The 14699-nt window shown below is 35.6% G+C and overlaps 1 protein-coding gene across 1 annotated transcript in view; it reads right to left on the reverse strand.

The window, feature by feature from the left end:
* The window catches only part of LOC150083079 (transmembrane channel-like protein 6), a 238024-nt gene that overhangs the window by 64608 nt on the left and 158717 nt on the right, over positions 1-14699 (reverse strand). Inside the window, exon 8 of the mRNA XM_090378383.1 lies at positions 2805-2963. Within this exon, the coding sequence (XP_090234509.1) occupies positions 2805-2963 (159 nt within the window). The remainder of the gene's footprint in view (positions 1-2804; positions 2964-14699) is intronic.

The following is a 14699-nucleotide window of genomic DNA, read 5'->3' on the forward strand; positions in this document are numbered from 1 at the left end:
CTTTTTATCACAAACAACCCTTCTAAGTACAAGGTCGAAGTGAGAGGTCCTTTAGGCACTTCAGATCACAACTTGGTGATTGTCTCTTCTCCAATGGAACCTTTATCTCATGGCTATTCCCAACCTCGTATTGTTTGGCATTACAAGAATGCAAAATGGGATGACCTACGAGACTTCTTTTCTTCTTTTCCTTGGTCTGATTACTGTTTCAAAACTTCTGATGTCAACGTTTGCTCAGATCGTGTCAGTGAAATTATTCTTGCAGGAATGGAATCCTTTATCCCACACTCCACTTTAAAATCTCGTCCTTTATCTAAACCTTGGTTTTCCAATAAATGTGCTAAGGCTGTCCAAGAGAAGAATGTTGCATATCGTAACTGGCTTGTTTCTAATTCTTCACTTTCATTATCTGCCTACACCAAAGCTCGCAACATTTGTAAAGCAGTTATTAATCAGTCCAAACTAGAGTTTGAACAGGCTAAGAGTAGAAAACTTGCTTCTTGCCCTAATGGTAGCCGAGCATTCTGGTCTCTTGCCAAAGCTATTGGCTGCAACTTTTGCCTATCTCTGCTCCCACCTCTGTCCAAACCAGATGGTTCTGTTGTCACTTCAGCCAAGGATAAAGCTGACATGCTAGCATCAAATTTTTCTTCAAGCTCATGTATTAATGATCTTGGTAAAACACCTCCCACCATTCCTAACACACTCCATTCAATGCCTCCTGTGGTCTTCCGTCAAAAGGATATCAGAAGGATTTTGATGAATCTTGATGCTAAGAAAGCTCTAGATCCTGATGGTATTTCTCCACTTGTTCTCAAAACCTGTGCTCCTGAACTTACTCCTATTCTTTGGCGCCTTCTTTCGCTTTCTTATTCCAAAGGTGTTTTTCCTTCTGCTTGGAAATTTGCTCATATCCAGCCAGTTCCTAAAAAGGGTGACAAATCCCTCCCATCCAATTATCGTCCCATTGCAATTACTTCTACTCTTCCTAAAGTAATGGAGAAATCAATTAACCGCCAACTCTTAAACTACCTAGAAACCTTCCGTCTGATCAACGATCGCCAGTATGGATTCCGTCAGTGTCGATCCACTGGTGATATTCTGACTTACGTTACCCATTTATGGACTAATTCAATGGAAAGGTTCGGTGAAACACAAGTAGTTGCTCTTGACATCTCAAAGGCTTTTGATCGTGTTTGGCATAAAGGTCTTCTAAACAAGCTTCCATCTTATGGGTTGCCAACTGTTTTAGTAATTGGTTATCCAGTTTTCTCTCTGATCGCTCACTGAGGGTGATGGTAGATGGCTCTCTGTCTTCTAACTTCTCCACTAATGCCGGTGTCCCCCAAGGTTCAGTTCTTTCCCCCACTCTTTTCCTCTTGTATATCAATGACCTTCTTCCATTGACTGGAAATCCTATCCATAGTTTTGCCGATGATAGCACATTGCATTCAACTTTCCATTTTGAGAAACCTTGTCCTGCTCAATCAGCTTCAAGTTGTCGAAAATCTGCTGCCAATTCCTTAAATGCCGATCTTCAGGTAATTCTCCAGTGGGGCAAAGACAACTTAGTTGATTTCAACCCTTCTAAAACTCAGTCTTGTCTTATATCTCGCAAAAAGGATTCTCCTGCTCCTATGCTTATCTTTAGTGACACTCCGATGTCTAGGCAAAATGATATATCTCTTTTGGGGATTACCCTGACTTCTAATCTCTCTTGGCACAAGCACATTACAAATATTGCTTCCTCTGCATCTAAAAAACTTGGTTTTCTCTTTCGCTCTCGGCATTACTTTTCTTCCAAACAGCTGCTCACTCTGTATAAATCGCAAATCCGCCCTGCCATGGAATATTGTTCCCACACCTGGGGTGGTGCCCCCAAAACCTCTCTCAGGCTTCTTGATTCCATTCAGAAGAGGGCAGTTAGGTTAATTAATGATTCATCTCTAACAGAGTCTCTCCACTTGCTTTCTCACAGACATACTGTTTCTGCTGCATGCCTCTTCTACAGATACTTCCATGGGCACTGTTCTTCTGAATTGGCTTCTATAATTCCTGCTCTCTCTTTCAAAACAGTCCGAACACGTGCCGCCACCAGCCAACATCAAACCCACAGAACCAACTTTTCATCTTCCTCATTTATTCATTCAACTGCCGTTTTCTGGAACAACCTCCCTTCCTACGTATTTCCTGAAAATTACAATCTACAGAAGTTCAAGTCCAATGTCAACAAATATCTTCTTTCGTCTTCTCAACCTCCAACCCAAGCACGGTACTAAGTACTATAGGTTCTAATACCTCTCGTGTTTGGGGTTCTCATAAAAAAAAATATCACATGCATGTTTTTACACTGTTGCAGAATTATTGTGCTATTTTTTTGATTGGTTTTTATGAAGAAAGAAAAAGATATTGTTAGCAGAAGAGTGGCATCTTTTCGTAGACAGTTCAAACCAAAATTTTAAAGCTGTGTAGTTTCATATTGGAATTATACACCCATGGATTTCTGTTGCATGTATGTTAAAGAAGATAAAGTATAACCAATATAAATTGGGATGTCTATGGGGCATCACCTTCAAGATGATGGCAAGAAATGCCATCATCTTGAAGGTCCCCTTCAAGATGATGGCATTTCTTCTGGGTTTGCAGTTGATTTCACTAAGTTTCCTTGCTTAGCAACACCAAACTACCCCACTTACATTTAAATCTGCTACCACTTCAATATAAAACTAATGAACTGTGTATAATACAGTTCTGACTAAAGAAGTACATAGCTGATAAGAAAGATAAAAAATATATATACTCACGATAAAAAAATGAGAGCAACAGCTACTATTGCAGGTGATAATAGATAGCGTATAAAAGTGCCAAACCAATGTGCATCCTTATATTTGGTTAAAAGATTTAAAACAATATGATGTGGTGTCTTTAAGAATTTAAATGGTCCACAATTTGAAGGTTTAGTTCTACAAAATAAAACAATAAAATAATTTAAAAACAGAGCCAAATACATGATTTGTTACATTTAATGCAAAAATATTGCTTAAATCTATATTTTATCTGTAATAAACACAAACATGTTTATTATAGATAAAATATTAGTTTAAAACAAAAATCTGTATAAGTCTAATTAAACGTGTATGTAAATCACTTCAGCAGCCTGAAGGATAGTAATGTCTTCCTTCAGTTTATTGTACAGAGCAAACAAGATGAGAGTCCCAAAGTGTCTATTATTTTCAGTCTTTCACAGGTACTATGAAAATATTAATAAAATATAAATTCAGTTGAAGCTCTATACAATGACCACACAGAGGAAAGAGAAAAACAGTTTTTGTATCGGAAGGGTGTTATACCAATCGTTCATAAAATCAGCAACAAAGCAAGTAAAAGCTTGAACATTTAATGTAGTTCTACTAAAACAATATAGTATAATCTTATTTATAATATGTACTATAGTAATGTCTTCAAAGCAGCAAGGATTTTAGGCTTTCCCACTGATTAAAAGAGGAAGCTTCCCTGTGCCAAACATATTTGCTGCTAGGAGAAAGGTGATCTGCTGTTTGGCTTTTTTTCCATCACTACATTTCTCACCTTTAAATATAAGTGTTTTATCTGGTAGTAAAAAGTCCAGTTTCATCAGCATTGAAGATGTCATTGTGGTCGTATGTCAGCAAAACATTTTTTAAATGATTTATTTTCCTTCCATTCCGTTGTAGCGTAAATGTCCATGGCTGCACTTTCACCACACGCTTTTTTGATAGACCGGCCATGACAAGTCTTAAATTTCTGGAACCATCCATCTGAACTTTTAAATTCTGTAATATCAATCTGATGTGCAAATGATTCAGCCTTAGCTTTTAAAAGATTATCATCTACGTTTTTTGCATGAATCATCATTAGCTATTCCAAAAGTACCTTTTCAAGATCCGGATACTTCACCTTTTGTGCTCGAATCCTATCTGGTGCAGTAGATTTCTCTAAACTTTCAATCTTTTTCTGATTTATTTGGTTTGGTTTGGATTTTATTGGCACATTAGCAACTAAGGCTATAATGCGCCAAGACCAGGTAATATCTAAAAATTTAACATCTCAGTGACCTAATTAATTAGGCCACCATGTCCAGATCTAAAAACAAAAAACATAAATAAATAACAATAACATATAAATTTTAAATACGATTAAAAACCTTTATTGCTTTCAAAAAGCTAAAAATAGCAGACATGTTGTCATTGTCAGATAAAATCTGACTGAGTGTATAAGCTCAGTCAGATGATTAAAAGCGGTTAAACGGGTGCTGCTAAAATCTGGACAGTCAATTAAAAGGTGTCTGATCGTTAAAATTGTGCCACAGGACACACACATAGGAGGGTCATCAGCCCTCAGCAAAAATGAATGAGTCAAATGACTGTGTCCTATGCGGGTCATCTTTTTCTGATTCAGAAAAGTGAACAGAGTACTCTTAGGAATGCCGAACTGTTTGGTGAACCATTATCTACAGCAAAGTTTCCCAAACTTTTTTTTTAAACACTTTTCATCTCACAATATATTTACGGACCACAAGTTTAGGAGCCAAAAAAACTGTTTGCTAATATTTTATTACATACAACGCATCAGGAGCATCTTTATTTCCAAAAGTCAAAATTCAGATAACTGACATTATACTTTCGTTTTGGTCTTTTATTAGTTTTATTAGTATGTTCCTGTTTTTTCACTTTGGATTTTTGAGGAACAAAAGGCTGCGATTGTTCATCCTCACTTTTAAGTGTGACAATATTGTGTTTGTTTTCATCGACCGCAGTTGGAATACTAGAAGTACTTGCTTCTCATTTTAAAGTTCCTTTTTTCAACCACAAATCCATGGTCATTTATTTTAATGGTAAAGTTTCAAAATACTGATAATTATCAGAAAAAAAATTATACACGGAAGTGAGATTAGTTATGATATCAGTAGTTTCAGCCCGTATATACTATAGGCTAAATTGCATACGAATGGCATATTAGATCACTACATTTCTACTTTTTTGTAAATGCCATTACCTCTACGCATACTTCTCTATGTAAAAGCTCACCAAAATAAAGGGTTCAGCAGTCTATTTGATTATTAGTCTATGCAGTTTTTTTTGCAGTTATTAGTATTAATAACTGCAAAAAAAATAAAAATAAAATAATGTTCAAAATTATAATGATGCAAAAATTTATTTATTTTATTTTTTAAATTATTAATTAGGATTTTTCACTGAACACTTGTTCACATCTCACGGAACACTAGTGCTCCGTGGAACACAGTTTGGGAAACGCTGATCTACAGCTTTCAAAATCCTAATTTTATCTGCGTTTGGCAAAGCTATCAGCTTTCTTTGAGCCATACCAATAAAAATATGCTCTAACTATGTAATGAAATGAACTTCTAGCTGATGTTCATTTCATTACTGCACTGTGAGAAAAGGGCATGGGGAATTTTAACAAATGATTGTTCACAAGTTCATCGATTACTTCAATACATTTGAAATATTCTGTCATTTTTAAATGGAATATTGTAATAAAAAAACTAAGGAAATTCTGATTAAGAGGTAGAAATTTATGGTCATTATAGACAAATCCTTTAATTTTCAATGTCTATACTGAATGTAAAATAGCATTAGGTTAATGAGAAATTGGTGGGGACTAACCACATAGGACATTATAATGTGTTGGGACATTAAAAAGAGGGTCACTATAAAGAGCTTCAACTGTATATTAAAAGAACTGGATAAACCATCAGCATATTAAATATGCCCTGATTTTTCTGTCAAGAAAACTTCAAAACATTTTTTCAATATATGATGATGTACGACATTCTATCCAATTTATAGTGTGTAATAATAACACTAAAAAACACAAGTTAGTTAATGTATGCAGCACCTTACATCTTACATTGCAGCATCTTACAAAGAGTAGTACTTCATGATTTATAACAAAAAAAAAAAAAAAAAAAAGAGCAAAATTTTTTTGTGCCACAAACTGGGATTTCATTTCTATATGCATCTGCCATATTATCTATTCATTCCTCCAATCAGCACACTGCGAAAACCATAATATCCAGTGCTTCACTAGAATATACGGTATACAGATATGGTGATATTTTGGAAAAAAAAAATAATAATAATAATAACACTGGCCAAGAAAAAAAAATAATTTTTTTTGCAAAAGTTGTAGTTTCTGAAGGAAATTCATCTGCTTATTCCAAAAATGTCTGTTTTACATCTCTATTAAAATATATACTGGAGTTTTAGTAAACTTAATGAACAACCAATTTCAAATATCATACAATAATACATAGGTATAAAAAAAAAAAAAAATATGCTGTCTTAAAAATGAAGCTTATTGATATACAGGTTAGTGCAAAGGCATTGTAGGATCCCAAATCATACAAGAATAAATAAAAGGAATAATATTATTTCTATTAGTTAGAAAAAAAATTTTCTTCTAACAAACTTTTCTAATTCTTCTTTGTAGTTATCTACAAAGAATCTAAGATAGGGTAAGCTAAGTGCTTTTGCATCTAAATCTGCACAGATATTCATCTGAAGTAGATTGCTGATTAGTTAGGCCAATGTGAGCAAGTACAGAACAATTGGAAGGTGACAATGAATGGCAGCTTTGATTTCTAAAAATATAATTGTTCAGAATGCAGGTAATGGCCAGAAAGATATGTTGGGAAAGGAATAAAGTCACCGTCCCAAATTATCCATTAATCCTGGTATGTGCATGAAGTAATAGAAGATAACTTAAGCTTCTGGTACCTACTATGACACTGACACTAGAATGCATTTGGGAAACAGAAGGGTGTCTGTTTCTGACTACGAGCATAACAAACCAGATTAAGGGAAAGTACAGTTTGGGGAAAGTTCCAGAAGGATGTACATAATGGAAACAAAGTTTTGAGATGAAGGGCGAATTAGAGTAGAGATGCTGGAAGAGAAGGTGATTGTGATTGGTTAAGAAAAAAGGCAGGAGCACAAAAAAAGAAAAATTTTTGGTATGTGTGCGAGAGAAGAAACATCATTGGTGAGTGGCGTCGAAAAATCAATGTTGTAATTTCGTGTCAGAAAGGAATGGTCATGTAGAAGTGCCTATGCTTAATGTGAATGTTTGGAGGAGTGAAGATAGTTGCTGGAAATTGAGATATTAGTCTGGTGAATGGACTGCTAGATGACTAAGAAGCCTGAGCCTCGTCATAATAAGAAAATAAAAGATAAATGGATGTGAATCACCATCGGCTTCTCTAAAGGAGAACCTAGGAAAGGAATGACTGAAAAATCTGTAAGCCAAGTACAAGGAAGACGGCCAAGTAGAAAGACCAGAAGTGAATGATCATCTGTCGGACGTCTGCAGAAATAAAGAAAAGGCAAAGAAAATTAAGTCCACTGACAATTATATTGGTTAATGGTTAGAATTTTCTCAGGACTGATAATTGTTAGCCTTATCGGCTGATAGCTGGAGATAGGCCTAGAACATATGTATATAATAAGAAACTGGGTTAGATAAGTAGACAGAGAAAATACTATTTATATCAGATATAAAGGCATTGTGAAGAACATACAAAGTAGATGCTCAGAATCATGTATAAGTGCTTTAGGGAGAATATATATGTATTCCTAAGTTGTACATGTTTGTAACAAAAAAAAAAAAAAAAAAAGGTTAGATAGTTGATTGATAATTGACTTCAGGAATAGGATTTTTTGTAAGGCTAAAAGGATTGTTTTCAGAGAGTAGTATAGTCTGAGACTGTTAAAGGAAATATGTTGTATAAAAAAAGGGGGAGATAAAATTAATAAAAAAATATATATATATATATGTATGTTGAATATGTATAAAGGGTAGAAGGAAAGCTTTTATAGATCCTGAATTTAACCCTTAATTAAAAGTAGAGTTGTACAATTTTCAGAAAGAAGGTGGTAATAATATTTCTTAACATTAAATGAGATAATGCTATGTAAATTTTGACACTGAAATAAACCTTTGTTATGTTTAGAATTTTAAATAAATGCCTCATTATTATAAAAGAAATGTACATTGCTCCTCAAAAAAAAAAAAAAGGAACAAAATTCATCAAGTCTTAATCTGTACAAGGGAAATAAATATAACCTCAGTGCCCAGAATCTTCTGTGACAGAAAGAACAAAATTAGCTGTCAGGTAGCTTGTGAGCTTTGGAGGATTGAGGTACCAGATTGTTTTAAAACTGAAATAATAACCAACTACTTATTTGGGTTCCAAAGCACGGGTTATAACTACACATGACCATATAGATAAATATATAAATAGGTAAATGGAAAGAAACCGTGGCTCTCACAGCATCATTTTAGTATGCATCAACTTACTAAAGTGGTTAAGAATTGGCACCATTTAAATATATCTCACATTGTGAACCTTCAAGAGTTTCCACGATATTGCACTACCTCCAATAAGTAACATTTCACCAATGGAGAAGACTATTGTTACTTAATTTTTTTTTTGGTGGATATCACCCAGACAGCACTGTTTTGAAGCTTATTGGCTTCTCGTCAGTGGATGGGCAAGTACCCGGTGTTGCATGTAACAAGACATCCACAATATGCAAAAAGGATAGGTGGATTAGGACCAGAGTATGTCTGTCAGGGAAAAAAGTTGATGGCATTGTAGAGCAGATATCATCTTTTAAGGGCACAAAAGGTGATATTGTTGTGCACGTTGGCACTAATGACATTAAGAACAAGAGATCTGCAGATTTACAGGTCAATGCTGAAAAAAAGTCGTGAGTTTTGGTTAAATTTGACACGTGAGCCTTCTCAATCGATTCATCCCCAGGGAGATATTGTGCAAGGCTCATGGGGTTGAATTTTTTTTAAGTGTGGTCTGTGCTTGCTAACAGGAGAGACTGCTTCTACAGGGATGGGATAAACATAAATAGAAAGGGTGCAAGAATATTTGCTGATATTTTCGAGGCAGTGTTAGGTGGGTTGGAAAACTGCTAGCTTGCGGAGGGAAATTCACAGACTAAAAGATTAACAGCAGCCACAGGCAGAGGCGAAAGTGATTCTTGCACTGCTTCTATTGTAATGAGTAGCAGCCTAGAGAGCATGTTGCTGAGGATTTCAAGAGCTGCTGAAGTCATCATGGAACAAGTAAATGCATGGGCTGTGCTAGGGTAACTAAGAGCAGGAGTAAGAACATGTGCATATATACGTTCATGTACACCAATGCTATAAGTATAGTAAATAAATTTGATGAATTTGAAGTGCTGATCAAGACATCAAAGGCAGATATTGTTGGGTATCAGAGACATGGTGTCACACAGATATAAGCAGTGCAGAATTGGAATTTGGGGATTACAATGTGTATAGAAAGAACAGACAGGGTAGGAACGGAGGAGGGGTTATGCAGTTAGTTAAGAAACACATAAAATCTAAAGAAGTGCATCCAGTTGACATGGGTGGACAGTGCAACGTTGAGTCTGTTTGATGCGACATAAACACTGGGAAAGGGAAAATGAAAGTAGGAGTGTGTTATAGGCCTAATGACTCTGATGAGCAGAACGAACAGTTGCACAGAGAAATACAGTGGGGCAGTAAATCAGAATGTCTTGTAATGGGGGATTTTAACTTTACAGATATTGTCTGGAACTTGTAGATTGGTCACCTGCATGCTAGCAAGAATTTTGTGGATTTATTGGAGGATTGTTTTCTACAGCAACATGTTTCAGGGGAAACCAGAGGGAGTGATACCCTTGATCTGATTATCAGCAGTGATTATTCGTGTATTAAGAATTTGCAGATAAAGCACTGTGACAGTGATCACAGTGTACTGATGTGGAATTTACTTAAAGATGCAACTAAGTTTTTGTTTTCGTAAAGGTGACTACAGTGGTCTCAGACAGTTTTTAAATTCTATATTGTGGGATCAACTGATCCCACTAATGATGTTACTAAGAAATACTGTTCAGGGTTCAAGCCTAAATGGATGTGGGATGAATTCATAAGGTTTGTGACAGAGAAGAAAATTGCATGGGATAAATATAAATTATCAAGCTACACAGAAGCCTATGGCAGTCAGGAGTTATTCGAAGAGAGGAATGCCAGAAGTTTATCAAACTCTGACAGGAAACTAAGTGATTTTGTAATAACTGAGAGCAAAGCGGAGGAGAAATTGTTGAAGTTAAACATAAAAAAGGAACTTGGGGCAGATGGAATCTATCCAGTTATATGGAATGAGGTTGTTGTTGTTGTTGTTGTTATTTGGTTTTTAGGAGCATTAGCAACTACGGCCATATTGCTCTGGGGATATGCGGTGGTAATTCCCTGACCTTTCTGCATCCTCTGTATTTGGTGGTCACAGAATCGAACCCCAGTCTAATCAAGACGCGTGTGCTATGCACTGCTGCTCCTGCCCACCTAGCTACGGAGGCGCCATGGAATGAGGCAGCAAGGGAAGTAAGCAAACCCTTAGCCATAATTATGACAGCAGCGTTACAGTCAGGGGAGGTCCCCATGGACTGGAGATGTGCAGATTTATCCCCAATTCACAAAGGGGAAGGGGTGCAAAGGGTGACCCAAATAATTATAGACCTGTTAATTTAACTTCTGTTGCAGGGAAAATAATGGAATCACTGGTTAAAGAGGTGACAGGATCACCTAGACAAGACAGCAGTAATAGTTTAGACACAGCATGGGTTTGTTAAGGGGAAGTCTTGTCTTACCAATTTGATTGGATACTATGATGTAGTCACAATGGAACTGGATGCAAAAAAATAATTTTGATATCATATACTTGGATTTCAGGAAAGCTTTTGATACTGTTGCACATGGAAGACTACTGCACAAATTGTACAAATTAAGGGCAAGTTACTGCAATGAATAAAGGGATGATTGAGTTGGAGATGGCAGAGAGTGGTAATAAATGGGCACTGCTCTACATGGACTAATGTTATTGGTGGAGTCCCCAGGGTTCGGTACTGGGCCCATTGCTGCTTTGTGTGTTTATCAATGATATCGATGAAGGTATATCAGGCTTGTCCAAGTTTGCAGATGATACAAAGGTTGGCTGGGTTGTTAATGACAGTAAAGACATTATGCTACTGAAACAGGATCTTGAAAAGTTAGGCAGATGGACTGAGAAATGGCAACTAAAGTTTAACATTAACAAATGCAAAGTACTGCATATGGGTAGCAGTAACCCAACAGAAATATGCCAACTGTATGGTACTATGCTCAAGAAGGTGGAGAATGAAAAAGACCTGGGATAATTGTGCATTCAGATATGAGGTTGTCTGAGAAGTGCAGACAGGCTGCCAAAGCAGGTCATGGAAAAGATTATCCCTTTGTATAAGGATATGGTCAGGCCACACCTTGAGTATTGTGTACAGGTCTGGAGGCTGTTATTGTTATTTGGTTTTTAGGAGAATTAGCAACTAAGGCCATATTGCTCCGGGGATATGCGGTGGTTATTCCCTGACCTTTCCGCATCCTCCGTATTTGGTGGTCACGGGCTCGAACCCCGGTCTAATCAAGAAGCATGTGCTACGCACTGCTGCTCCTGCCCACCTGGCAATGGAGGCACCACCTGCATGGTGATCTGATCGAGGTTTACACAGTCTTGAGCAGGCTCAATGCTGACGGGATACTTCTGCTTGCTCAGATTAAGAACCTGGGGGGGGTACATTGATTCAAATTGAAGAAAGACAGTTGTGGAACAGACGTGTGGAAATTTGTCTTTAGACAGCAGGTAGTTAATTGCTGGAACAGACTTCCATCTGTTGTTGTGGAAGTTGATAGCTTAAATAAATTTAAAGCTGAACTAGACAAGCATTTGGAGTGACTGGATGGGAAGGTTTTTTTTTTTTTTTTTTGGCTGATCCTGTATAAGCTTGCTTTCTTACATCATATGCCTCATCTAATGCTAATGCTAATATGAGAGATGCCTGCTGGTGTGTAACTAGTTATCAGACTGAAAGAATTTTAAGGCTAAAGCCTCATGTTGCGTAAGAGTTTACTGATGTAAAAGTTAGTGCAAATGCATCATTTAGTATGCAGCAACCTACTGGTTAAGAATTATCATCATTTAAATATATCACATATTGTGAATACCTTCACAACGAGTTGCCATGATATTGCACTATCTCCAACAAGTAATGCTTCACCAACAGAGAAGACTATTGTTGCTTATTCTCGGTGGATACCACCACCCAGACGGCATGCCAATGATGCCAATTCTTAACGACTTTAGTAGGTATACTGTTGATCTTTATTTGCGATCTGATTCATATATATTATGCACTTGATTGTGAAAGTTCAATCACGCATGGGTAGCAGAAACAAATCTGGCTAATTCCCATATTCTTCAATTTTTTTAAAATATTGTTTAAAACAAATCGTATATTGAAAAACTTATAAACGTTTATTTTAAAGTTTTTATTCTTTAAGTTTTATTCTTAAATTTCTATTTTAAAATTTTGAAAATATATTTTTTGCATACATTCTTAAAAGATATTCCACAGAATATCCTTGTGGGCATTTATATGCTTATGAAAACGTCTAAAACCTGTTGTAATGACTTTTAATCCCAGTTTTAAATCAATTTATAAAAAAAATAACACAATAATTAAAAAATATATATATTATTTCTTCTTATATCCACTATACTGTAAAGATAATGAATACATTAAGAAATGCCAATATTAAATTATTTATTACCTTTATGCCAAACATTTCTATAGTATCTTGGGAGATACACACATGCTAGTGAGTGTGACTATTAGGGATGTGCCAGCTAGTGAGGTTAAATTATTTCCAAGCTGCTAGTTCAGCATTGTGTAGATATTTTTTCAAATACATCATCTTTGAGGCCCAATAAAAATTCCTATTTTCAGTTCAGCAATTCTTTTGTTAGCATCTGCTTACTTTATTCAGCACCTTGACAAAATTCTTCATTAATACAAGTTTTATATGAAAAGAAGGAAGAAGAACTTTTTTTTTGGATCTTTCAAATTTACTTCCTATTTCATCCTTCCCCAACTACATTATACCTTTTTTTGATTCAATCAGTGGAACCTATTTTATATTACATTTCTCTGGCAAAAATTCTTCCCTCTTTTCTAACTGCTAGCACAATATAATGCTTTTTAGCTGCAATAGCAATTCAAGGATATTTAAATACCCATATTCATCACCATGAATAAGCATAGTTGATAACTTCTGACTTTTAAAAAGCTGGAGATCAGGAAACTGTAAGAAAGGCAAAACAGGATATTTTTTGGCCCAAAAAGGCTAAAAACTGTACGTGTTTCAAAAAGTAGATTTTTAAGGACCAACAATACACTATAAATTAAACTCCACTGGCAACATACACATTTTATATTAGAATACATACATATGATTGTTTAGTATGACATGCTTTCAAACATTAGTTTGCCTAGGATTCATTCTTCTGTTGGTAGATTGCTGATGGGATTTTCTATTAGACATCAACTGATTTTGATGCTTTAAGAAAGATACTGTTGTAGACTTCTCCCTCTTCAAAAACATTGAGTAAATTTTGTTCATAACAATTTCCTTACTGTCTAGACTTGCCATTAGAAGCATTTCCAAAGCTTTGCCAGAAATAACCTATTGAAGTTCACTTTTGAATTTTCTACCTTGGCTGAATATTCTAATATACTCAATATTGCTATGAAGAATTGTTAAAATGCAAAGCATGACTTGAGATAGTTTGTATATTTCAAGCTTCCTTGTGCTCTTGTGAATACCCCAACCAAAGACCACTGAACATCAATTGGTTGTCTTTCATAATAGGGTCCTTTCAGATGGTACACTAAAATTGCCAGAAGAACTTATGCTGCAAAACATCTATTGCTTCATATAATAATTTTTCTTTAGTGAAACTAAGAAGTACTGGAAACTAGTATGCACAAAATTTCAAGTTTGAAAACAATGCACTGCCAACTGATGAAATTTTTGCTACCTTGGCATTTATAAGAATATAATTTTTCAATGGTGACTTGTACACCATGTAGTCACATACAGAAATAAAGTTGTTCCTCACCAAATAAAGCTTCAAAAGAACAGAATCTTCCCTTGTTTTAGACTCATCCTTCTGATTTAGTTTTCTATGCAACTTTCTAATCAACTTCAAAAATGGAAGTGGGTGATTTAAAAACTGTTGTTATAATAAATTTGTACATCTAGGAGTAATAACTGCACAATGAATGTGGATATATTGAATTGAAGAGCTATGTTTGGATTTCCAGACTGGTATATCACTTAAAAGAAACAAACAGCTCTATTCAAGCCAGAAGAGAGGAAAATGATCAGATCTTCTGCATGAGTGTGGGTAACATGCTTAGAATTAGCAGGCAGCTTTCTTGACCTGTTTGGGATTGCTTTAACCAGAGGTTTGCAATTCAAAAGTTCTTTTTTCTGAAGGAGTTCATTAATTTGTCTCTTCTCACTACTTCTAACATCTTTAAATTGAATTGTCAAAGGTTGCCGCTGTTACATCAGTCTAGTTACAAGACACACATATGAATCAAAATCTTTTTTTACTTCAGTGGTATGCATCAGTTGAAATTGTTTAAATCTATCTTTCCTTTTAGCACTGCTTTCTAGGTAAATTTCCACCAAATATTCCAACACTTTCACAGGAAGGTATGCAGCACCCTTTTCAGCATGCAAATTAATCGGATGGCAAG

The sequence above is a fragment of the Mastigoproctus giganteus genome, chromosome 7 (assembly GCF_048544385.1).
Source record: "Mastigoproctus giganteus isolate SK-2022 chromosome 7, ASM4854438v1, whole genome shotgun sequence".
Classification (NCBI taxonomy): domain Eukaryota; kingdom Metazoa; phylum Arthropoda; class Arachnida; order Uropygi; family Thelyphonidae; genus Mastigoproctus; species Mastigoproctus giganteus.